This window comes from Homalodisca vitripennis, chromosome 4 (genome assembly GCF_021130785.1).
Source record: "Homalodisca vitripennis isolate AUS2020 chromosome 4, UT_GWSS_2.1, whole genome shotgun sequence".
Classification (NCBI taxonomy): Eukaryota; Metazoa; Arthropoda; class Insecta; order Hemiptera; family Cicadellidae; genus Homalodisca; species Homalodisca vitripennis.
The window spans coordinates 120,078,383-120,104,413 of record NC_060210.1 but is presented as its reverse complement, the minus strand read 5'-3'; the positions used below and the strand labels follow the sequence as shown (position 1 = coordinate 120,104,413).

The window sequence follows — 26,031 nt, the reverse complement described above, 5'->3', positions numbered from 1 at the left end:
TAGCCCGGAAAAGCTTCGTGTTTAAGAAATCCATAATTATATTTCTCAAAAATCTTTAAAAAGCTAATAGTAAATATGTGTGAAATATCAAAATTATACATTTGGCCTGATTCTTATCAGAAGTAAAAATCATTGAATGTCTCTTTCAAACCAGTTACATTGTCTCTACTCTGAACGGGTCATCTAATTGCAGAAATTGAGGATATTTCTTTCAAAAACTAAATAACTGTTTGTTCAAAATGATAGCTGGAAGCTCATATATAATAATGTAAACAGAGTTCCATTCTAGCAAACGAAAGCAAAAGTAATTCCATTTGCCATAATCATAAAATAAACTGTCTGAAACATGCATTAATAAATTTTGTCGCTAACATGGAAGTGAATGATAATGGTACTGTAGATGCTCATTTTATGATTGTATGGTGTAATTGGCATAAAAATCACCCCAGGAAAAATAAAAAACCACAATAGGAATGTTAATGATGAAAACTAAGAAAGATTACAAATATTAATTAATTTGCATAAGGCCTATAATTTACCTTACACAAATATAATAGTTTTATGAACATTTATCAGCGCTTCTTTAATCGTAGTTTTCTTGCAAAACAGGAAAAAATAAAGCCCATTCAAAAACCCTATTGGGTGTATAATGAAGTTGACAATATGAAAGTTTACATAATTGAACATTGACATTGACCAACTATTTTGTTAAAATAACACAGGAAAAATGGTGTCCTTATATATTACATTTAAGGTCTCTCCACAAAGTTTTCCATAAATTTCTTATAAATAAAACAGCAATTTCTTCGTATATTGCAGCCTTTAATTGTTCGTGTGAATGAGGTTTACGACAGTAACCTTAGAATTTCAAGTGACTCCATAAGAAGAAGTCGCAAGGTGATAGATCTGGCGTGTATGCAGGAAAGCCAATGTCGTGATCAGTGAGCATTTTTCAACAACTTCCATAAATGAATTACTCGTACGTGCTACAGCTCCATCCTGTTAACCAAATAATTTTAAACCATATTTATGCTGTATTGATTCTCAAGGCCTTAGGTTTTGGCTGCAGAAATATGTGTAGCATTTTCACATAATGTTTGAGAATTAACTGTGACTATTGCACCACTCCCCAACAAAATAAGGTCCAGCGATACCAATTTTTGAGACCCCAGACCACACTGTAATTTTAAGGTTGCTGTGGTTTTTTATGAATTTCTTGTGGGTTGTTAGCTACACAAAAGTGGCAATTCTGCTTGTTTACAGATCTATTCAAATGGAGTGAGATTCATCACATTAAAACAGCATTTTTATTTGTAACGACCTCAAACATTCACTAAAACAAATTCTTTGTTGATCATAATCCATGTTGCACGGTCCACTGCGCCGTTGCTACTGAAAGCTATATCCTACAAAATGGAGGCGGTCACTGACAGCTCCTGTCCAGTGATACTACGCTACTCAAATCCATGTGTTCTTTTTGCACCACCTGTATAACATTTAGTATATTGTAAAGACAGTGGTAAAAAATGTACTGCTCTATCTTTTATGGATTTTGTTTTAGAAAGCTTTAATCTAAGTTTTACACTTTTACCCAATTTAATTGCTGCTACCGGTCTTGCAGAGGCCTGAATAAATAATTCGTCAATGGATTAAAGTTTTTAACTGTATTTATATACACGAATAAACAGTTAATTCATTGTAGCTAATAAAATGTAGCTTGTAAAAGTTGAATAAATGAGAAGTTTAACTGAATATAATGAAATCAATTACATATTAATAGCTAGGTAAACAGTTTTATAAAATAAATTTCCTCGTATATTTAAAAAATAATGTGTATTTCATATTTACAATTTATTACTAAATATAATATAAATGGCTCTGTAATATAAACCAGTAAAAAAACTGTTATAAAATTTAACATGTATAAAATATTTATTACCATATCACGTTTTATCACAATTATTCTCCAAATTTACCTTAAATACTAAATTGGCTAAGTATATTCATTCTTACAAAGAATACTTATATTCCTTTATGGAAATAGCAGCCCAAGTTTTAATACATTCTCATATATTTGTAATCACTACAAAAAAAAATTTGTTTTATTACGTCTCATACAAAAATTGTATATCTCAGATTGAAATGCATGAATAATTTGTACTCTTGATATTTTCCTTTCACTCTAGTACATATCAAGTACCCATTGGCACTGTTAGAAATAATTTATTGGGTGGGACAAACTAATCCAGATTACCTAGGATGAAAAGTCAACTTCTAGCCGGTTAAAACTTTACAGTGGAGCCTACACTGTGTACTGGAAAAACCGATGTATCACTTATGTGTCTGAGCAACCGTGTCCAGGGGCTGCACATCACTTACCGCAAATGTTGAGATACTGGGATGGAAGGGTGCATTGATAGGTCCAGTCTACTGCGGAGGATGACTGTTGGAGTGAGTGGAACTCCCTTACTTAGTATTGCATTGTCCCCTGCCCACTTTGGTTGGAGAGCCTGGACCAGAGCTGGTCTCCCCTTCTTCCAAGGTGACATGACTGAGTGTTCACCATTCCTCCTAAGGGGATCTCGACAGGAGGTGGTCCAATACCTTACCCATCCTGAATATCCTGTCACCCTGGAAGTAAGTGCAAAGGACCTTTCAGGACTAAGTGCAATGAGAGGTTTCTCAGCTTCTTGTCCTAAGAGAACAAAAAAGGCACGAAAATATGCCTGTGTCACATTTCTATTTGTCTGTTCCCCCATGACCCGAATCTGTGTTGAGTAGTGTACCGGTATCTAAAAACAAAAAAAACATGCATTAATGCCTACGTCAGATTTTCCCTAAATTTAGTTCTTTGTAATTTTTTATGAAAAATTATGTAAAATTACAAAAAATATACATAATATGTTCGATTACGTTTGTTTTGAATTTTTTAAATTGCAAATTAATATGCAAGCAACCATTAAATTTCTTTATTTTTATTATCCTTGAAACACTAAATTCAGCACTTTTGAAAAATAATACTGTCAGTTTATCTTTATTAGTAACATACTTTGCAAATTTAATGAGAAAGAAATGTTTTTTAGAAAATGTATTACTATCTGGAAAACGTTTGAAAGTGTAAGTTTTCTAAATATTGCTACTACTTACATGGTAACTCCTGCTGAGACGAAGGTAAGGTTTCAGGACTGCCATGAACTGCAGACAGGGACTCACTTCGTAGTCTCTCCTCTAGTCCCATGACAGCATGTGCCAGCTCCGTCAGAACTTCCATGAGTGAATACCGGTCTCCTTCCAGCATGGCCCATGCCTTGCGGATCTGTTTGTCCTGCAAGGCCTGTCGCTTCTTGCGTGTGCACTTCACCGTTGAGCCACTGTTTAGCCGTGACACATCTGCAGCTGCGTCGCGTTGGATCATTTGTAGGCCCCCTGAAGAAATCCATATTTTTTTTTGTAGATTGAAAACAACAGTCTAGGTATCAGAGATCAGTTAGGTAACCAGAATTTAAGAAAAACTTCAAAGATTATTGGGCCCCTTTGGCTTCTGTACATATAAAACTAAATATTTTGCAAGCTTTACTTTTTCATTCAAAATTTGAATTTACTGTCAATGAAGGGAGGAGTGCAGAAAATGTTTTTATTCCTAACATTGCCCTCACACTTATAGTAAATTCCTCTAACATTAAACAACATGTTACAGGAAAAAACAAACTATAATTTACATAAAATGTAAACTATGTATATATTAAACTAATGTGATACTTTAAATTACGCGTTGTAGTAAAATAAAGTGATATTATAATCAACACATGCATTAAACAAAAAACCAACTGAAGAATTTTTGCTTCAGTTCATGCAACAATCTAAAAAATGGTTGCTTTTAAAACAGTTGTATCATAACTGCTGACCGATAAGAATTACGAAGGTAATCAAACAATATTAATCATGATAGGCTTTTGTTTCGTACAAATAACATTACTAAAAAATGTTGTATACCATATGTAAAAATAAAACAAGTTTTATTCTAATTTTTTGAAAACGGTCAGTTATGTTTTATATAATATAAAATGAAAGGTCACAATTTTGTCTTTTCATTAATACATGATATGTTAAGGTGTAATATAGCCTTAAAGATTAAATCATTGAGTTAAATTCCAGAATCGCAGGTGGCTGCTAGTTCTGGCCTGAAAAATAACAATCCAACTGTTCACTATGACATAAGTTAAGATTATGCCATTTTCCACACTAAATGAATTGGTTTCTTAAATTGAATTCTTAAATTATATTTTTAAACCACTCAACTTTTTTTCACTCTACAACTTTAGTCTGTACTTGTCAAGATTGCTGTGTATTGATGTCTCTTCACACACTACATAGCAACCTGTCGTTTTGATTTTTAATGTAATTATTACACTCTTCATCTTTTTATTTTCTCTTAATACAACTTCCTTAATTGGATACAATTGTTGGCAAGAAGTTGTGTAGCCTCAAATGTCAGTCAATGCCTTTTGTTTTCTTTGATGGTGATTTGGAACATTATCAAAGACAATGGAAACTGATATTTCTAATGGTGTTATGATTATGATGATATTTCTTGCTTTAAAGAACTTATAAGTGCATATTGCTATTTACCAACAACTTCAATCAAGTTTCCCTATCGGACTGTTGATTGCCACTGTTGGTCAAGGCTCACATACGGAAATATATTTAGGAATTTAGTCTCAAAGCAACACCTTAAATCTCAGACACCAGTTGCAGACTCACCTGTAAACTCCCAGATGGAAGGTCGCCTCTCTATCCTCTGGAGCTGGAAGTAGAAAGCCTCAAGAGCGTTGGTGGTGCGGTGCAACTGATTGTACACAGAGCAAGTGTCCGGCCCTACCGCCGTGAGCCAAAAAGCACGCATGTACTCGAATAGTGGGCGGAACTGTGACTGGAGTTCGTGGAGCACTGTATACTGCCACACTAGGTCTAACCCCTCACCCATGAGATGGGCCGGCAGCAGCACCAGTGCCATCAACATCCGCAGTACAGTTCGTGCACTGACGCTGTGCTTCGTCAGCTCCGTCATGTTCTCACTTATGTGCTTATGGTACACCGCCTACAAAATTCAACACATATTTAAATATTGCTATTTAAAAAATAATTTCTCACAGCAGTAGGCAGATTTTATATTTATAATTTACATACTAGAATAATTTCTTTGATCAATATTTGTAGTTAGCTTACAGACCGGCATTAAGTTGTCATGTATCATGGATAAAGCTACCATTAATTTTATTTTTGACTTAAATTATAACTTTGATAACATTTTTCACACTCAACAAAACAAAAGCAGTCCTCAAACAATTTTTTGAAGATTAATTTAATTTTATACTATTTTTTATGTTATCATTATATTTTTTATAAGATTTGACCCTAATATCATGACAGCATTCTATAGTACACATTTTATATATGAATGTATGAACAAAGTAAAAAGCCAGCGACATATTCCATTGTACCTTCATGCTATCAATAAGAAGATGCTTAAACAACCTAACACCTCCCACTACAATTATTGTCTCCATCTCGTCACCATACATGAGTTTTCAAGATTTCTCAAACATTGAACAGGGAACTTACTTGGACAAAGTGGAAGAAGCATCCAACAACAGTGGCATGGGGCCAGGTAAAAGCAGCAGCTTTCATCATCCCACTGTCGTAGTCCGAGAGTATTGTGTGGACAGAGGCTCTGGAGCCGGGGCAGACATTGGTCACCACCTCACCCAGCACACCTCGGTAACAAGCCTCGGTCTTGCGAGATATCAGGGCATACATCACCGGGAAGAACTAGAACAACATTTTAAAATGTCTCAGGAGATACAGTTTTGAAAACTAACTAAAAGAGCTAACTAGTTTTCAAGAAAATATAAAGTAAACAAAAATCACTGTCTTTTAATCTAAAAAACACATTGTCGTAGCCCCACATTAACAACGTAAAACAGCATCTTTATCCCATCACTCCATGAACAACAAATCCATAATATAAACAAATCAGTACATTTTAATGAGTGTCTTACTAACAAGAAAATGTTGATTAATTAAGGCAGATCAACTTGGTTTTTTAAAACCTCCAATAGGGGTGTCAATGCGTACTCTAAACTAGACAGCGCTTTTACCTCAGAGCATTTCTTAAATGATTGGGGAAAAAATCCCAAGCTGGAAGTTCTTGAGTTTTTCAGCATATTAGAAAAAACACATCAAAAGCGATTTGATGATGTAATCTCTTGTAGCCAAGAATCTCAATTTGATGTTCAAAGTAATGGGCACCTTAATGTTGTTAATAAAATCTAAAGACTGAGTCTCGAACTGTAACCTTATGAACTTTGGGAGTGCCGATGGCCGAGCGGTCTAAGTCGTTGGACTTTGGGTATGAGTTAGAAATAGCGCAGGTTCAAATCCTGTCTGTAACCGTTGCACTTTTTATCAGTACCATCAACCTCGTACTGTATAGACTCTTCCCCTTATTCTGTTTGATAAGATCCTCGCACAAGCCAGTGGCCCATGAGGACGGACAGAATAAGGCTTAAAAGGGGATCGGTCTCTTGCTATGAAAGAAAACTAATTGAAAAGTTACTTTAAAAAGCATCTTTATCATTGACGTTTGGTGTACCTTAGTCTATACATTAGCATGTTGAGTGTGGCCGACGCTTTAGTGTGCTTGCTGTTTTATTAGAGTACTTATGATCACTCAGGATACAGCCGCTTTAACTCTTACAGTAATTACGGTTACAATGACAATGACCTACATGACCCATGTGCAGCACATGCACAGTGAACAGCTGGTAGGCCCTTAGTTGCAACATAATGTCCTCATACGTCGTCCTGCCGTCCACGAGCACGGTGTTGGTGGTTTCCATCAAGGAGCTCAGCGTCGGACAGATGAAGATAACAGCCTTCCAGTCGTCCTTATTGTTCTCAATCAACTTGTGGAAAAACGGACGACGCTGCTCCTCAATAGTCTTGGCCCAATGTTCTCCTTCTTCCTGACTGAGAATGTTAGCATAGTCAGTGAGATCTTGTGGGTTGGGTGGAGTTTGTACCTGCTTGGTCCTATACATCGTTGATTTGAATGCATTATATGAGACAAATTCTGCAGCGTTCTGATACCTGAAACATATTTTGTAAATAGAATTTAATAGATAATAAATTAAAGAAGTTTTTTTTTAAACCTGATCAAAGATAAGGAGATTTGTAGAAATAAAACAAATTTTTGTAAAGAATTAACATTATGAATAATTCAGGACAGCGCCATTACTCTTAATCCTCATAAAAATGAAACATTTTTTCCAACAAATTTTGAATTTCTATTTCAACCCACGATATGTGCAAATATAAAAATACCATAAACTTCCTCAAGCCAAAAACCTCTTCAGGACACTTGTCAGCAAAACTAACCAAGACCTGTAAGTAAAAAATAACAATTTTCTGGACAGATATCACATATAAATCACTTCAGCAAGGAATTTTCTGCGACCTACTGAAAAGTGAAAAAGTGTATCCAAAATACTAAAATGGTGAAACCACCAGTACAGGTACCTATAGGCCAATTACCCTTATCTTAATATTTTCAAAAATAATAGAGTAAGTAGTTCTGAAAATCTCTTTACATCAGTTTTTAAAAGGAAGGCCAACTTCCATTGTTCTGATATAATTCACAGAACATATAATTGACCAACTAGAAGAAGGAAACAAAGTAACAAGCATATTTATGGATTTTAGCTGTCTCAGTTATAATAGCTAAACAAGTTGAAAGCCCTAAGCATAACAGGGACATTTGAAAAATGGTTTCATGGTTACATGATAGGAAACAGCTTATTGAGATACAGTCCATAAATAATAAAAACCAGTAAAACAAATTAAACCAGAACTCATTAGTTTACATCAAGGAGTTCCGCAAGAAGTTCTAGGGCCCATATTGTACGTTGTACTGATACACAACCTTCCAAGCTGATCACACGGTTCCTGCCTTATAGTAATGTATGCAGACGACATACCTATCACACTGGCATATAGATCCAAGAAATACAAATACTAACCCTCTAAATTACAAAGCAGTACGTATTGCACAACAAATGAACTAGTTCTTAACAAAAAGAAAACAGTCCAGCTAACCTTCACTACCAAAAACAAAAATAACACTATCAGGGAGAGAGTAAAAAATAACATAAAATATCTTGGAATTCTATCCTGTCCTGGAGAGCCCACATAAACTATCTCTGTAAAAAGCTCTCCTCATTAATCTATGTCATAAGAAATTAAAATAAATGGTCTGGAAGTAACAAAAACAACATATTTTATGTTATTTGAATCACATATGAAGTAGCCAAGGGTATCGCCAACTGGGAAGGCACCAGTTATGCCAATATTTAGATAATTATGGTAAAATAGAAGAGCGCAATCATAAACAAGAATCTCTTCACAACAGATCGGTCAAGATGCCTTCAAAGAACTAAAGATCAGTTTAGGTCCTCTTGAAGAGCATGTGCATCCTGATTATCAGTAATTCATTTTTAGATGTTCAAGTCATCAGCACAGAGTAGGGGAGCTTTGTTTTGTCAAACTGCAATATTGTTGATATATATATATATATATATATATATATATAACTTATTATATATATATATAAAGCAACGTTTGTCCTAAATGGAAGCCCTGAGGAGCTCCAGCGGTGGCAAAAAGATTCTGGGGATAGAGCTGAACGGAACCACACTTGATGTCTTCTAACCTGGAGGTAACTTGAGAACCACTGCAGTGAATGAGTGGTACTAGAGTATGGTCCTAAATGTGAATAAGTGTGTCATAACAACCTTTATTCGGAAAATTATTCCACTCCTGTTTGACTACTCATTAGAGTGTAGGGAAATTTCCAGAGAGTCCTCTATCAAAGACCTGGGAGTGACTTTTATTTCATCTCTTACTTGGGATGTCCCAAGTCCGAAACATGCGCAATAGGGCAGTTTGGATATTGCATCTTATTTATACTCTCACACTGCCTTAATGACAGCCAGTCTGTTAAACTTCTCTTCTCTACCCTAGTGCAACCACATCATTTGGTCGCCCCATCAACTTTATCTAAAGACTTAAATCTAGAAGATCCAACAACGCTTTTTTGAGACTACTCGACTACAGGTTCCTTGACTTTCCAACCAAGGAGGTAGTACTTCTTCAACTTCCATCTCTTGAAGCCAGATATATTACCCACGACATCTTCTTTCTGTACCGCCTTGTCAATTCTGAACTTAACTGCCCTGAGCTTTTGGAAAGCGACAACTTCAGAGTACCTACTGGCATGAGATCTATCGCCCTGTTTGCCAAACCTACAACTAACTTCTACCTCCTACATTGTCAACTCCATCTTACTGAGGATCCAGTATCAAGGGAATATCATACCCTTCTAACCTCGACTTCTTCTACTCTACTTATTCTTTCTCAAACGTAACCTAACAAAACTAAGCCAGCAACTTCAGTAGTGAACAGTGTAACCTCCCTTTCTATTGGTGGTGCTTTTAAAGGGCCAAATACAGCGTTAAAATGCATTTGTTATCAAGTTGTATTTAATGTTATTGTCTTCATAGTTAATGCTTTGTTATTTATGGTTATTGTTACCATCTTGAAATTGTTAGTTTTAATATCTGTATTTATTCTAAACTCTGTAAAAGTTGGCTTTGCCATTGAAAGTAAATGAAATGAAATGGATCCCAGCACAGAGCCCTGTGGGATACCATTCTTAACCAGCCCATAATCAGACAAGACACCATTAATACAAACTGTCTGATATCGTTCTTTCAGGTATGACTTAATAAGACAGACACTAGAACCACAGAAGCCATAGTAATCACGCTTTTAAAGTAAGCTGTTGTGAGTAACCGCGTTAAAGGCTCTCATAAGATCATAAAGTCGTCCACCCACACTAAGAACAATTTGTAAGTCTTCAGTACATATGAATACAGCTTTAATTGTGCTATGGTTAGCTCTAAATCCGTATTGACAGCTACTGAATAGAGTTAGACTCAAGATATGCTACAATCTGGCGAGTAAGTAGGCTATGATATCAAAAACTCTGGTAATTATCATATTAACGGCCAGAGCGGCAAAATACGAGTTTCGCGTAATTAACTTATTGGAATCGTCCTATAGAACAAAAAAATATAAGGTTTGATAGGGTGGAAATGAGAAATAACGAAGTTCTAGAACACCAAAAAAATGGAATAACTGTTCACTTGCGGAGCAATATTTCCATGTTGTACATCCACGTTGAGCATCAAGTGACCTTTTGTGACCATGATTGAACCTCGTGATGACGTCATCGGATGCGGCGCCATCTTTGCAAACATAAATGACAAATAATACTGAAATGAGCAGAATTTTGATCCAAATGAACAATGTTTTTCTTAATTTAGAGCTACAAATTAATTAGTTGCTATCGAGTTGAGATAAGATGCAACAATGTGGTCACCAACAAAAATATGTCTCTATGTCTAAGCGCGTTCTTAAAAAAAGGAACCTGCCCGGGCCGATTTAAAAAAATTACATTTTAATTTACGAACTTTTCTGTCGCAACAAAACATTAAAGTCTCCAGGTTTAAGAACAATACACGACGAACAAATACACTGATTAAAAATTCCATGTTCTGTTAAAAAATAAATAAACTCGTTTCGGTCGAAACGTAAACTCTTTACATGCCCGACAAAAAACTCTGACACACCAATTCACTACGATTGGCGACTCGATCCAAACTACAGTACACGATATCTAGTGAAGCACTGACTTCTGCCCCGCAGCGCTCAGATATCAGATCCAGCCGCAGATAATATTTACGACACACCACTTCATTACGATTGGTCGAACTAGTGGATGGTTGATCCATGATTGTCACACACTCACTCGATCCAACCTACAGTGCACGATATCATATCTTGTGAAGCACTGACTTCTGCCCCGGAGCACTCAGATAAAAGATACGCTGCCAGTCCCAGCCGCAGATACTATTTACAGATATCCCGACACAGCACACAAACAGAACATAAAAACATTAAAAACTTAACTATATATCCTCTAAACTCATGTTATTTGTCATTTGCACCCCCTAAAACCATATATAATTTTTGTTCAGGAGGATGAGCAGAATACGTTGATAACGTCAAATTTGTGATTTGCCAGGTCGGCCTTTAATCTTATAATTTCCAAAACTTTTGATATGACAAGAATAATCCATATAGGCCTATAGTTACCAGAGTCAGAACTTGGACCTTTTTATGGATAGGTACAAATTTTAAACAACTTACTTGAAATATGCAAGAAAAATATTACAGTTAATGCAATAATTTATTACATAAACTAACAGTTCATAAATATAATAGGCAGCTTTCTTAGAAATAAGTGAATTGAAGCCATCAGCATCCAGTGACTAATAATACGTTTATGGATCACAGAAAAAACATTTACTACGGAAACCGATGACAACTTAAAAAAGCAATAATTCCTGCATCCAGAATTTTAAAAAAAAAGGAAAACTCATATTATTAGTTGGTATGTTGTTAATTGCATCATTAACTTTATTTACAAAATGTTAAGTTCTTAAAACCTTATAAAACCTATAAATGAAGGTTCTTAAAACCTTCTTAAGTTCTTATTTACTTAAAATTCTTAAAAATAGTGTAATGGTCATTAATAGTATGCTACATAAAAACTAGTTTAGAGTTGTGTTGTTCAATTAATTGGCTAAAGAAACAAACTAACCTCTCACACGCCTCATCATAGGCACGTTTCATACCAGGCCCTCGATGTTTTTCAGCAACTTTTCTTAAATCAGCTCGCAAACGCAACTTTTGAATTCGCAACTCTTCCGGGCCGTGATTATGACACTTTCTAGGGATAAACTCATCTCTCTTGATCTGACCAGTTGCTTTACATCCATTAAATACACAAGCGACATATAACTTATCACCATTCATGGAAGATCTGCTTTTTCTAAATAAATAATTTTCGTACACATATAAAGTTGTACCCCGTTTTTCTGCCTCAATAACCTCCATAACAATAGATAATCTTAAAGGTATCACTTATCGATTATAATTTACTACCGCAACCCAAAATAACATTGTTTATGTTATTGTCCTGGTTCAGTTCAATCATTCCCATCCCAGTAGTCCGAACTCAGTTTCATTTCAGTCAATATTCCAACATTCCAATCCATACGCTGACCCGGGAAATCAAGAATATTGAAACGCTACTACAGTATTTTCATTATTTGTGTTTCTCTACCCTATTCCGAACTGACATAACCAACGAATTGCACGCACAAAACAGCTTTTTTGGAGTTTGCTAAAAATTTGATCCCGTTATGTAGCATATAAAGGTGATTCACGAAGATATGCAGAAACTGTTGGAGCTCATTCTACACGTAAAAAATGATTTAAACAGATTAGGCTATATAAACACGGGAATGTTTCATTAGCGAGTTACGGCAAGCGAAAGTTTTCGCCCGGATTTCAGCTCACCATGAAAAACAAGGTCTTCATGATATTTTGGTAAGGTTGATTAAGGAGCGAATTCAAACGTTTCTTATGGTTTTTGACCTGATACATTAAATAAAACAGATTTCAGAACTGTGTTATGTATTTGTTTTAGAAAACCAATGTAAAATGGAAAAATGAAGTGAAAAAACCTATATTATTCATCTTTGGGTAAAAATAACAAATTTAACCAAGAAACAAATCAAAATTCCTAATAAAACTTGTAGAAAATTGTATTCTAAACAAAACTGTGTAAATAAAGTACACATAAAGTGAATAGATGTTTGATTAAATGAATCTTTACTCATAACAGTACAACATGCCTTTTACATTTGACTTACAATAACTTTAATAATTACCATTAAACAAATTAAATTTCTACTAAGAAATTGTACATTTCAATTCGGAAATGAAAAAAAAAATATTTCATAGAGTAGATTGATTTTACCAGTGCATTCAGGTGCTGGTTGACACAGGGGCGGTTCCAGGGCTGATTTTCAGGGGGGGGGCTATCTTGTTTTTATGTAGTTCATTGGTCATTGAAAAGTCCTCTTTTATGCTGTATTGCTGTAACCACAATTTTAATTCACAGAGAAATTTTCGCTACGTCAAAGTCCTTGTAAATCAAGAAAAAACTTGAAAAATGTTTAATTCTAACATTTTAAAATTGTAATTTTAAGCAATTTAAAGTCAAAGCGGTTTAATATTCTAACGTAAATTGGATGGTTACAGAGAAACTGCTACTGTTTACTGAAAACAAAGTTTATTGTGTACAAGATGGCTTTTAAAACAAATACTGGTTCAAAATACAAAACTTATAACACAAAAACTCAAGCCTTCTTGCACCTTTCTCTTTGCAAATCGTTCTATTATTTTATCTGTGTCCACTTGAAGATGCCTGTGAACGTGAAGCATGCAAAGGCCCGTGAGACGTGTTTCTCCCATTCTTGATTCAGCCAAGTCTTTACTCTTCTTAAAGTGGAGAAAGTCCTTTCTGCCGAAGCCACACTGACTGGAAATAAAATAATAAAATCACTCATGGAACTGAAATAGTTATTATAAAATATAGACTACCATATTAATTTTAATGAATTTACTTATTTTGTGTTCATGAATGAAAAAATTACTATTACTTGCTTGTGTGTTTACATTTATATTTATTTAAGTTAAACTTGGAAAACAATTTTATTCTTAGGTTAGTTCTTTATAGTATACTCTTCAGGTAATACAGTACCCATTCTGTGTGCTTTTCCATTTAAACCCACATATCTAAAGTATGTAAAGTCACCCAGCCAGCCCATACCTATATGACTAATTTTATTTATTAATTTACGTACCTGGAATTGTGGCCAAGATTTTTGAGAACATCATGGATAATTGGAAATATATTTGGGTCACAGGAGTCTAACACTTTCAATATATCTTCAGGGAGTTTTTACATTTTGCTCTTTCTCCTTCTTCATCTTCCAGTGATTTTTTCCACAGGTTCCACTTCACCTTCAAACTGAATTTCATTACTTGAGGGTATCTCCATCACCGATAATAGGTGCAAACTGTTCGAAACCTTTTTTAAAATTGACAATGAGATCATTTTTTTCTCTGGCATCCTCAACTATATTGGTGGGAATTATTCCTCGTAGGCCCAAAACATTCCAGTGAGCTATAACTTAACCTGGATGTTAAGTCAGCACAAACATTATCAAGAAGAGGTATATAAATAGATCGTCTGTAGTACTCTTCTACGTCTCCTGGGTGATTTGATCTCTTAGTTTGACTGCCCGTACGTCTTGGTAACTTCAATTCAACATCCAGCTCCTCTGCTAGCGCTTTGGTTTCAAAAAATATTTGTTTGAATATATCATCACATTTAATCCTTCTTTCTTTTTAATGTTGCCATGGGTGTTGGTGACTGCGGTAGATGCCGGTTAGTGTCAAGTGATGGTGTTTGTAGAAGTCGACTGAGCGGCAATGAGACTTTTAGAACGTCAATCAATGACATCATTGATATTAAAAACTCAGCCGTGCATTAAAGAGTTGAGCAAAGTCGCTGCAACTGACGAAGTTGTGCGATCTTGCCATGACGAGATATATGTGAGTGCTTCAAAACTATCTGACGAAATCCCAGATCTGAACTGAATTACTCACTTCATGTCGCTCTACCCATCTAGTTTCACACAAACTACTTAATTGATGCCCTAGTGTTAATTTTAAAACTTGATTTCTCTTGGCCGACACATTGAAAAACGACACTACTGATTTCATTATCCCTACTGTATTTCGGATACAAGCAATATTTACAGAAGTTGAAAGAGAGTTGTTCAAGGCGTGATTTAAACACGGACATCTACATGCATGTTTTGCAACCTTTTGTATTTCAGATACTGTACCACGCTGCTTCAGACGACATTACACTACAACTGTCTGTACCAATTCTTACACAGTTGTTCAGATCTAAGGATTAAACCATGAAGTAATTTAACAACAATCTTTCCTAGAGCCTCTCCACTTAAACGTTGCTCACTATGCACATCTTGATCTGGACTGATGGATTTTATGTTTTCATAAGCATCAAATAAATTTAACAAAATCTTCCCGAATTTTATTGTTGTGTACATATCTTCTTAAGTTCAAAGACAGTTGTTCGACATGTGAAATATCTGTCGTCTCGTCAAAAATCATCGAATAATAACTTTGCGTTTCGGACTTGATTTAATATTGTTTCCGTTATCTCTTCACCGCAGCATGTGATCAATTGGTTTTGAGTGGTATTACCAATATAGGTTGCTCTTGAAGACGCTGCGGCTAAGTGCCGTTTTAGTGTCTCATCTCCTGAAGAGATTTTGAATCTTAACAGTTCTCTAAATTTCCCCTCGTTACTCGGACCAGCCTCTTCATCCAGTCGTCCATCATCTCGATGACCTCTTAAAGGTATATTTTGTCTGCCTAAGAATACAATTGATTCTATTATTGGGCGTAACCTCTCTATTTTCTTGTACTGCTGTAGTCGTTGAGAGTTTACTTGGTTGTCAATGGATTTGTCCGGATTGTGATAACTTTGAAGGATAGTCTAGACCAGCCTGCACGCATATTTTATGATAAGCCCGTGTTTTCATGTGTTTTGTGAAGCCGTCTTTACCCAATAGCTTGGCCATATGAAGTCAAGGGTTGGGTTACAAGGTTCTGAGCTAACATCCCTTTATTGTGCCCACACACTTTTTATCGGAAAACAAAACGCAGAACTTACAAAATAACCCCTTTTTAACGTCGGAAAAAAACTAGCCAATTTCTTTGTTCCAGGTGTTGATGACCTAAGTAACGTTTTACTTCCTTGCCATTTTTAGTGTGAATTGAATGTGGGAATTCATATGATTTGGGCGGTGTCCAATGTCGTTCTAACAATTGACACTTTGTAAATTCATCTGTCTTTTTTATTCACAAAAAGCCCTATGTCATTGGCACAACTACCATCTCTACCTAATTCTAGGGATGTATTTTGGTTTTCATTGTGCTCTTCAGTGTTCACAATAGTGGTGTTGTTAGATGCAGCATCGGTAAGAGAAATTGATAAAGTATTTATGCATGAGTCAGGATCAGGTTGTGATGAAGATGTATTAGTCTTTTTATACACGTGGTTCATTGTCGTCTGTTATTTTCTCAACTTTTTGAAAATATGAACTAATAATTGATTTTGGATTCGGTCGTTTTCGATTATTTTTGAGATGCCTGAAACAATTAGGAAGTTATTAATTATCATTTAAAAAAATTAAGGTTGAGTATTTATTTTAAAGCCAAGCGCCTGTCTCGTGATTTTTGTTATTTATTTATAGTTCCTTTCCTAACCTAGACAAGACCGTATTATGCTTCCAAATAGTTACCGGTACGTATTCACTAATTAGTTATTATATTTTACCTTTAAACATAGAAAAGTCTTAATAAAAATTGTACTTATACTTGAGATGAGAGATGGTCCCGACTCCCGACGGGATTCGAACTGGGCCACTTCATGATAGGTATTCCAAAAAGCTACTGCTTATTTAGCAACGCCACGGAATACATATATTGAAACATTGTGCAAAAATAAATTCCACGATAATGATATTGTCAAAAATATAGGTCTAAAGATACGCATTCCACAAAATTGAATAATATATCCATATTAATTTACATAGGTCAGCAACTTTAAATATGTAAAGAGCCAAAAGAATATAGCTTTAGAAAAAAGTCGAATGTAGATGAAAATTTGTTTTCATTTTGGCGTTATTTGTTGAATGCTGTTTTTGTCAAATACAAGAACAAATTCTGAATCTTTTTTATCTTATAGTCAGGTTGTTTCCCAAGGGGTATTAAATACTTGAAAATAAACACATAGTGGCGCGCGTTTCTGGCGTCCTTTCCGTTTTTTAGTCATTAAATTCAATTTAAAAGAAATAAATATGTGATTATGTGCCCCTATTTCTTTTACAAAGAAGAAGTATATGAATATCGTGCACTCATACATGAGCATAAAATAAATGCATAAATATTAATTACTTTTGAGTTTGTTTTTTCCTCGTTTAATGTAAATGCAATACTACTTTGTAAATACACTATTTAGGCCTATAGTCTACACAATTACACATAAAACAGTATAGCCTATAACATTTGTGTGTGTTAGTACTTACCATTTTTTTTAGAACTGCAGATTAAACTAAACATTAAACAAACCAGTGGAGGCAACGAATACAGAAAACACAACACTATAAGTGTACAAGTCGGCGGATGAGTACAGACTACGTGATACGCGTCGAGCGTGGGCCGTGAGTCACTACAATAACAAGATGGACGGTTGGGAGGGGGCGCGGCTGCACTGTTGCCAGATTTCTTTGTGTTCTCAAGGCGCCAACTAGATGCCAGTGCCTTTTGACCACTGAAACTGATTGTTAACTTAATACTATTTAAAAATAAATACTTTCTGTTTGACTCGTTTTTATACTAAAATAATTATTGTTAATTGATATGTACGAGTATTGGGATTCAATTTTGTTAGAACTTATAGATTATAGAAAATATTACACTAAGCTTTCCTAGTATTTCGGGGGGGGGCCATGGCCCCCATGGCCCCTTCCCTGAAACCGCCCCTGGGTTGATATACTGTAAGGCTTGATTTAAAAACACAGAATGACGTTTGCAGGAAACTTATTTCACAAGTTGGCAATAATTTTGAGAGCTAGCAACTGAGTTTCAGTCTATGTGCATATTGTTCTGTTCGTAGTAATTGAGTTGCAGTCTCTGTGTAAGTATTATTTTGTCTGTAGTAATTATTAAATTATTGGAGTTTAGTTATGCCACTCTTTTTTATAAGTGAAGAATACGCTGATATGTTGTTTATTTATGGTGTATGTGAAGGTAATGATACGGCCGCTGTTAAAGAATACAGACGTTACTCTTACCTCAGAATTCCAAATACTAGAACAATTAGTGTTAATTTTTTTATGTTACAGGAAACAGGATCACTTCCTAGTGCAAAGTTCCAGGATGACCGCTCTTGCCAACATGATGTTATTGTAGAGGCTGTTGAGCGAAGTTCAGGCATTAGTAAATAAAGTATGGAGAAAACTCAATAATAACAAGCTCTATCCCTATCATAAACAAAAATACAGCATTTATATCCAGGAGACAATGCGCATCGCTTGCTTGGAGTACTACATTTGGTTAAACACTAACTGTCAACTCTTTAAGTATATTTTATTTACTGATGAGTCACAGTTCACTCTTGATGGTATCAACGATTTACAAAACCAACATTCATGGCCAAAAGTGAACCCTCATGCAACAATTGAATTTAACTTTCCAACAGCATTTTAGCATTACAGTATGGCGTGGTATTATTCATGATCAACTGACAACCCTTTATTTTTCAAGAGTACTTTATTTGCAATGTTTTGTTCAGAATTAATTTCAGAGTAAAATGTTCTTAAAAAGTTAAAGTTTATTAAAACGTTTGATCTGTTTCTTGATGAAATAACAAAAATGAAAAATATGTTTTTTGACTTCATTTTGTGCACTTCACACGGGTTCTCCCAAAAACTACTTAATTTAGAGTTTTAGAACTTATTTTAATCAATTTATCAGGTCAAAAACCACGAGAAACGACTGAATTCGTCCTTTAATCAACCTTACCTGAATTTTAGGAAAACCTCGTTTTACATGGTGAACTGAATCCTTCACCAGCCGTAACTCACTAACAAAGCATTTCCGGACCCACATTTACATAAACTTTTTCATTATTTTTACAAGTAGAAAGCTCCCACAGTTTCTGCCTATCATCATGAATCACTCTGAATAATTTAAAATGTATTTAATATTATGAATGCAAAAGTTTTTGAACACTGTCCAGATATTTGATACTCAATCAATAAAACTTAATGGGCAAATTTAAACAAAATCTGGCATTTACATTGATTAGAAAAGACTACATAAGATGTCTATAATCTTATTTCTAAATACTCTGAAATTATTTTAAAACTGTATGTAAATAAAGTCAAAATTTTAATATTTAAGCAATACATCTGATGAAATCAACAGTATTTTGGATTTTGAGGAACAAATACCAGTTTCATAAATAACAATAATTAACTGTAACAATTTACGAGAGCAATATTTTGAAAAATTGGAATTGTTTTATTGGCTAAGCCGTTATCTGCACAATATTGCGAAACAAACGGACCTATAGACTTGAAGTTGCGAACCAAACTTCATTTCTATGAGGAACACTGAGTTCGATTGAGGTGTATGTCACTCTATGGGATTTGTTGGAGCATTACAGAATATTTTTACATTGGTCTTATGAATAATGAATATTTAACCATGATGGTAATGAGAAAATTACTGAACGAAATTTTGTTTACAAAATCAGTATACTCAAGAGATTTTAACACATGCAGCTTATTCATAGATTGAAAAGAAACATAAGTAGCTGAAAGAATAAAATTAACAGAAGGATCAGACCCTAACATAATTCAATGAACTATTTGTTCTTTAAGTATAGTTTCAGGAAACTAGCATCCTTAAACTCAAAAATTATTGAGGATGGATTAACTAAGGAATGTACCAGTCACAAGTGCAATTTTTGAGAGGGATAAGAAAACCATTAACGGAACTGGAGGTCTGTTTAACATGGTCGAGGGATGCAATACCAATAACTTAAATAAAATTAATATAAAATTGAAAAGGAAATATGATATATAACAAACGGAGATAGCAAGGATGTGTACTGTATTATATTAGGTTTACAGACACTCTTCAAGAATGAATGCTGAGGATACAAAGACTCACGAAACAAGAATATGTGTCCTTTTAGAGAATCAAACAAATCGTATATATTATAAAGATAGTTTTGATTTATGTGTTTCTGTTATGCATCACCTATGTACAAATGTACTGACATTTTGGTGAACACTGAAATAATATGTATCTTGAAAATGGCTACCTCCGTTTTAAATTCTAACAGGATGCTTGCTTCAACTGTAGGAATTCTCCACACAGGTTACAGTAAGAAATTACTGAAATAATTTGAGACATTCAATTAAATGCATTCAAGCAATTTCATTGATGCTTATAAAAACTGTTTCAATCTCATACTTCAGACCCAGAATCACCGCTCTTAAACTTAAAGTCGAACTACTCTAAAATGGATAAGGAGTTGTATCACAGGAGCATTTGATTTGGTATGTGATTTAAAAAGGAATATACCTAACTTTTTGTGTAATTCAGCACGAAATTGTGGATAGCTCTCATATTGTACAAGACAATGAAGAGATCTGTTTAGCACAAAAGGTTTAGCATTGGAATTCCATACAGTATTTTCTTTGATTCCAAAACAAATTTCTAACTCACAATTCTCATACAGTTATGAAGAGATACTACCTTTACATTAAATTTTTATACCTGGACATTTTCTATTTTAGCTGTCAAGCTTTGGAGAATCTTATCATGTCTTCACACTGTAACCTGTTGGGCGCAAACATTTAGACTCCGTTATATTTCTTCCTCGTTTTTATTCATTCTTTTTTATTCTCTTAGGACAAGAAGCTGAGAAATCCTACCTAGTCCTAAAAGGAACTTTGCGCTGCTTCCAGAGTGAGAGGATATTCTGGATAGGTAAGGTTAGGGTAGGGGGCACCTCCTGGGGAGATAATTGAGGAAGAATTTTGACATCTTACTCATCTTAGATCTTACTTAATCTTACTCATGTCTCCTTGGAAGAAGAGAAGGTCAACTTTGTACCAACCTCTCTAGTCAAAGCAAGCAGGAGTGGCAAACTCATATGTCTCGCTCAGCAACTGCCTTTAATATTTAGGGAACCCACCAACTCCAATAGTCATCCCTGGCATTGGACTAGACCTATAAATCTACTCTTGTACCTCAATATCTCATTTTTTTTGCGGTTAGTGATATGCTACTCCTAGACATCCCTAGGGTTACCAAGATTTAGTGACAGCGGTTTTTGCTGTATCCAGTTTAGGTTCAAATGGAAGCTATAAACCATCCAAAAGTGAACTTTCCTGGTCATTTTTCTTAAAAAAGTAGTAATGTACTAAATTTTATATAAATTTGACATTCTACATTTAATTAGTGAAATAAAAACTTACGAAATATATGATGCTAGGACATATTGAATAATCAACATATCAATTAGTATCAAGACAACAGTCGGAGTGCCACTTATGAATTAATTTGACTTTTATTAATTAATGAAACTGTTTTAATTTGGTTTTCATCCTACAGAACAGAGGAAAGGTGCAACATATGAAATAAATTAAATAGTGTCAACAATTTTTTACAAGCAGGAATTAATACTTTGATTACCGAGCGACACAGTGTCTGATATTGGATTACACACCATATAATGTTGCCTTCAGTAGTTAATGTGTTATATATACATAAATATTACAACAGCCATAATGTACAAAACACTTTTAACTATCGAGTGAAACAAGTATGTTTGATGTATGGTGTGGTGACACTCCAGACAATGCTACTGTAACTTTTGGTAATGAACGTGTTAAAATAGATTTTGGATTATATTTGGAGGATATTTATGTTTTCATGAGTTCAAACATATTTTACATATCATCACTACAATAATTATACTGTTAATGAACCAACTCGCAGTGTGTTTATTATCACAGTGAGATGAACATTTTAGGGTCTACTATAGACAGATGGTAGTTAGTACTGAAAAAATTTGAAGTTTTAAACAATTATTTCATAGTTAAATCTTAAATAGTATATCCCGGTTAAAATAAAGCTAGATACAATGGAGTACCTTGAAGGATCTGACAGAACTTGATGAAGGTTTTTATCAAATTTACTACAACAAATAATAATGTAGGGATCGAATTTATTGGAACCTCTGTACTAGTTTGAATGTCTTTTAATAATTTAAAAACATGATAATTTGTTTTAATGAAATTTAACAATGTGAAAACTACAATATAAATAAGTCCATGCTATTATAATTTTGTTGATTAAACTTTGACTAACAAATGCATAATGACATTAAACTAATATATCATTAATTTTTTTTATTTCTCAAAATACAAACTAAAAATATTATTCATTAGTTGGTTCTACATGAGTTAAGAGAAATGATATTTGAGCAATTCTATATTACTATCAACTTTTTTTAACTCTTATAGTATATTATAAAGTGAACATTTAAAATTATAGCCTAGTCAGACAATTTTACTGTGTGAAAGGTAAAAGAAATTAAAAAATGAAATTAACGTATAAATATGTTCTGTCTTTAAAATATCTATTATTTCAAGTGTGAGAGTTAAAAATATTCCAAGAGTTTGTAACTTGAACATGTTTGTTGTTTCCTATCTAAAAATAGGAATAAAGCAAATTTGACTGAAGATGGAAAGGTAAATTGAGATACTGACAACTATATGTTCAATGCCACTTCTTATCTTATCCAACCTGAAGAGATTATGGGACATTCACATGATCTTTGTTTGACTTTTAGGTGGGGGGATGTTTTTAGTCTTTTCAAAGGTGCAGGGTGGGAGCCACTGAAGCTAGGGGAAATTCTGATCAGTAATTTCCTGTGCTCAGAACATGTTGGACATTTGGCTTCACCTAGCACTCGAAATCTATGTTTAGTTAAATATCAAATACATGTGCTGGCTGCAGTATGATAAACGGCCATCATGGAAATTGAACCATTGATATTTCTGATTTTCTAAACTACCAAACATACCAAAATAACAAACGGAATTACGTTTTAGGTATTTCATATTATGATATAGTTCAGCTATTCCTATATATCTAAAAAGTAACAATTTAAAAATGAATAAAAACTATATATTTGTATACAAAAAACTTGTAAAACTTACTTATTATTATTGTAAATGCTATTATACATCCAATAGCTTGTGACACAAATAACAAAGGTCATTAGCATTGTAGTTGCGGTCATTACCTAAATACCACACAAATTATTTTACATTGTTTGAATTAATTTTAAACAATTGTTATAATACATTAAAAACTAGTGATAAATAGATTTTAATTAACTATAAATAAAAAAGAAATTGTAATAACTATAAAATTTTGTATTCAATAGTTTAGCTAATTATAATTGATAATTTGGTTCGCTGATTCAATTGTCTTGGTGGGTGCTATTAGCCTGATTATACTGTAGCCTGTTTGCAACTTAATTGGGTAGGGTACGATAAGTGAACCCGGTTTTTTTATATCGAAACTGGCAAACAATATTACTTAATCATAACCATCGATTTAATCAATCGATACTGATTAATTCTTTTGAACTATTAACTTAAATAGTCTATAGGCACAGCTGTGAACTCTTTAAAAATAATACACATAGGGTAATATTTCAATTTTACATAAGTAATTTTGATTAAAAATGGCAGTCAATTTTAGAAAACTACACGACATTGCTTTGAAAGATGATAAGACAAATAAATTAGATTGTTTTTGTGGCTTCAACATGTTGGACTCGTACCGAAAATCCATTATGTGAAATTTGTGGGAAAGAAACAAGTGTATCTGTGAGAGAAGCAAATATGGTCGTCTTCAGTTTCCCTAATTTTTGTTTTAAATTATTTGATCACTGTAAATATTAAATTCATATTTTAATTTAAAACATACTATGATTGTTATTGAGGACTATAGATACTTTTATATCGATTGATAGTCTGTATCGATGACTACATTCTTCGATATAAAAAAACTGGGTCCGCTTATCGTACCCTAACTTAATTCTGAAAAAACAATCAAAACAGACCTCATTAAATTTGTCATCCAAATGTAGAAAGAACTATTTAATGTTGATAAAAGTCAATGATTGAGACATTTTGTATTGTAATTTATGGACCAATTATGTGTTCGACAATTATTTAAGTGCCATATTTTAAATTAAAATAAACGGTACAAAATATGTTTCCGGTCAAAACAAAAACAACAAACTAGGCCTACATCTTAAAATTGTCTAGAATTTATTAATAATAGAATTTTTTTATTGGAATGGTATTTTGCGAACTCAATATTTATTTACTAAAAATTATCAATTTTTGGAATTGTTTGACCAAGCTATTTGGTTACATAAGTTAATACTAATCTATAAATAAAACTAGGAAACAATATTTTCTTTGATCTAACCTTTTACAAGTTTCTTCAAATGCTCTTTTCATGCCAAGCCCCCGATATTTCTCAGCAGCTTTCCTTAAATCAGACCTTAGCCGTAATTTCTCCACTCGCATATCCTCTGGAGCATGATTATGAGGTCTCTTCAGGATAAAATCTTCTCCCTGAATATGAGCAGTGGCTTCACAACCATTGAAAGTACAAGAGATATACATCTTTTCCTTTATCTTGCTTTTTCTTCTAAACACAAATCCTTCATATACATACATAATTGAACCACTACGCTCTCCTTCAATAATTTCCATACCTTTTTGGTAAATATATGAATAAAGTCATTACAAAATTCATTCACAAAACTAAGTAAGGTTATGTGACTGACAAGTGAAAATATAAACAAAACATCATGAATAGAACCACCGTGAAGCTAGCGTCACTTTGTCGTCCAGTCCGTGAAGTTATCGTCCCTTTGTATTGCTGTGCGACAATGTTGCAGTACTCAATGTGAAGGCGCTCTCAGAAATTAAAAAAAACAGATAAAATATAAAATACTAATTATTAATAAGAGATCTTTCTCAAAATCTCACAGTTTTTCGAATTAAAAATTGTCTACAAAGGTTTTCTGTTAGATAAATAATAAATAAAAATTCCAAATATAAAAACTTGACCGTAGAAAATGTATCGTTAAACGAGCTTTCTCGATTAAAAATTCGCCCTTAAGACTAAACTAAACAAATGCCCGCAATGGAAATTTGTACACAGATGCTCTGAAAGGTGTATTTTTAATATACAAATGCTAAACAGGTGGTGTCGGCCGTCTTATTTAAATGCACCGTTAAACGTGCGTCCTCGACTAAAAATCACTCCTGAGACTAAACCAAACAAGTGCCCGCAACGAAAATTTGTACACAGGTGCTCTGTAAGCTTTATTTTAATATACAAACTCCAAACAAGTGGTGTCGACCGTTAGAGGTCCTATCTTCTAAATTAAATGCACCGTTAGACGTGCGTTCTCGACTAAAAGTTATAACAATTGGAATGGTATATATTCAGCACAATAATGTGTCTATTGCTTTTTAGCAATTAATGTCAAGTTGTAGTTTTTAATTATCTGAATTGCGCTCTTTTCTTATAAAGAGGTAAAGAGGTTACTTGTAGTTTGAGTAACCTCCTGGAAGCCATTGAGGGGAAATTGCTCAGCTCTTTTTCTGCACTCCATGCTTTTGTAAGGTAGGCAGCTATGTCCTAGCATCTACTACGCAAAGTGACTATTGGGATTTCCCAATAGAATCAGAAATTCTACTCAAAATTAAAAGTGGATTCTTAGCTAAGTTTTAATTGTACTGGATTTAAATAAAATATAAAGCACTTTTTATGAAATTTATTTATACTTACAATTTATTAGTTATAAGAACATGTATTGATATTCAAGTAAAAAGTATAAACAGAACAATATATTAAAATGTTTTACGTTTTATTTGCAGATTTAAATATATTATCTTTAAACGATCTCTTAATCCGACATCTCCGTAGCTTCGCGGTCCGTCCACATCACTTAAGGCTGTGTAATTTGTCATTGTTAGGATGCTGCATTCAGAATTTAGTATTTCAGACACTTGCGTGAATGTTGAATTGAAGCTCATTTAGAGTAGAAGACGGGCTAAATCAGTACGAATAACTCACGCTACTTTTGATCAGCGGTGCTGAGTGTAAATACAGGTTTAGATACAGATTTACCGAAAACTCCTCTGATAAGTAGGAGACTTTCAATCAGTATTTTCATACTAGTATCGTTTCAATGCAACGTATTTTCCTAGTGAGTCG

At 33.9% G+C, this 26,031-nt stretch overlaps 1 protein-coding gene across 2 annotated transcripts; it reads right to left on the bottom strand.

Annotated features, from left to right (window-relative positions):
* Window positions 1-631: 631 nt before the first annotated feature.
* On the bottom strand, window positions 632-24,612 carry LOC124360042. Of its 2 annotated transcripts, none has more exons than XM_046813291.1 (6): window positions 24,226-24,612; window positions 6,789-7,149; window positions 5,623-5,829; window positions 4,762-5,098; window positions 3,148-3,426; window positions 632-2,792 (listed from the first exon to the last, which is right to left on the bottom strand). In XM_046813291.1, exons 1-6 carry the CDS (start codon window positions 24,513-24,515, stop codon window positions 2,740-2,742), a joined length of 1,527 nt encoding a protein of 508 aa, XP_046669247.1. In that variant the 5' UTR covers window positions 24,516-24,612; the 3' UTR covers window positions 632-2,739. The 2 variants fall into 2 exon arrangements, with proteins under 2 accessions (XP_046669247.1, XP_046669246.1); XM_046813290.1 differs by lacking the exon at window positions 24,226-24,612 and adding an exon at window positions 11,783-12,267.
* Between the last annotated feature and the right edge of the window lie 1,419 nt (window positions 24,613-26,031).

Coding starts and splice junctions, on each gene's coding strand:
- LOC124360042 (XM_046813290.1), bottom strand. CDS start 12,078: ATGGAGGTTATTGAGGCAGAAAAACGGGGTACAACTTTATATGTGTAC. Junction 5,830..6,788: donor ATGTGCTGCACATGGGTCAT/GTAGGTCATTGT, acceptor ATGTTGTTCTAG/TTCTTCCCGGTGATGTATGC. Junction 5,099..5,622: donor GCTTCTTCCACTTTGTCCAA/GTAAGTTCCCTG, acceptor TGAATTTTGTAG/GCGGTGTACCATAAGCACAT.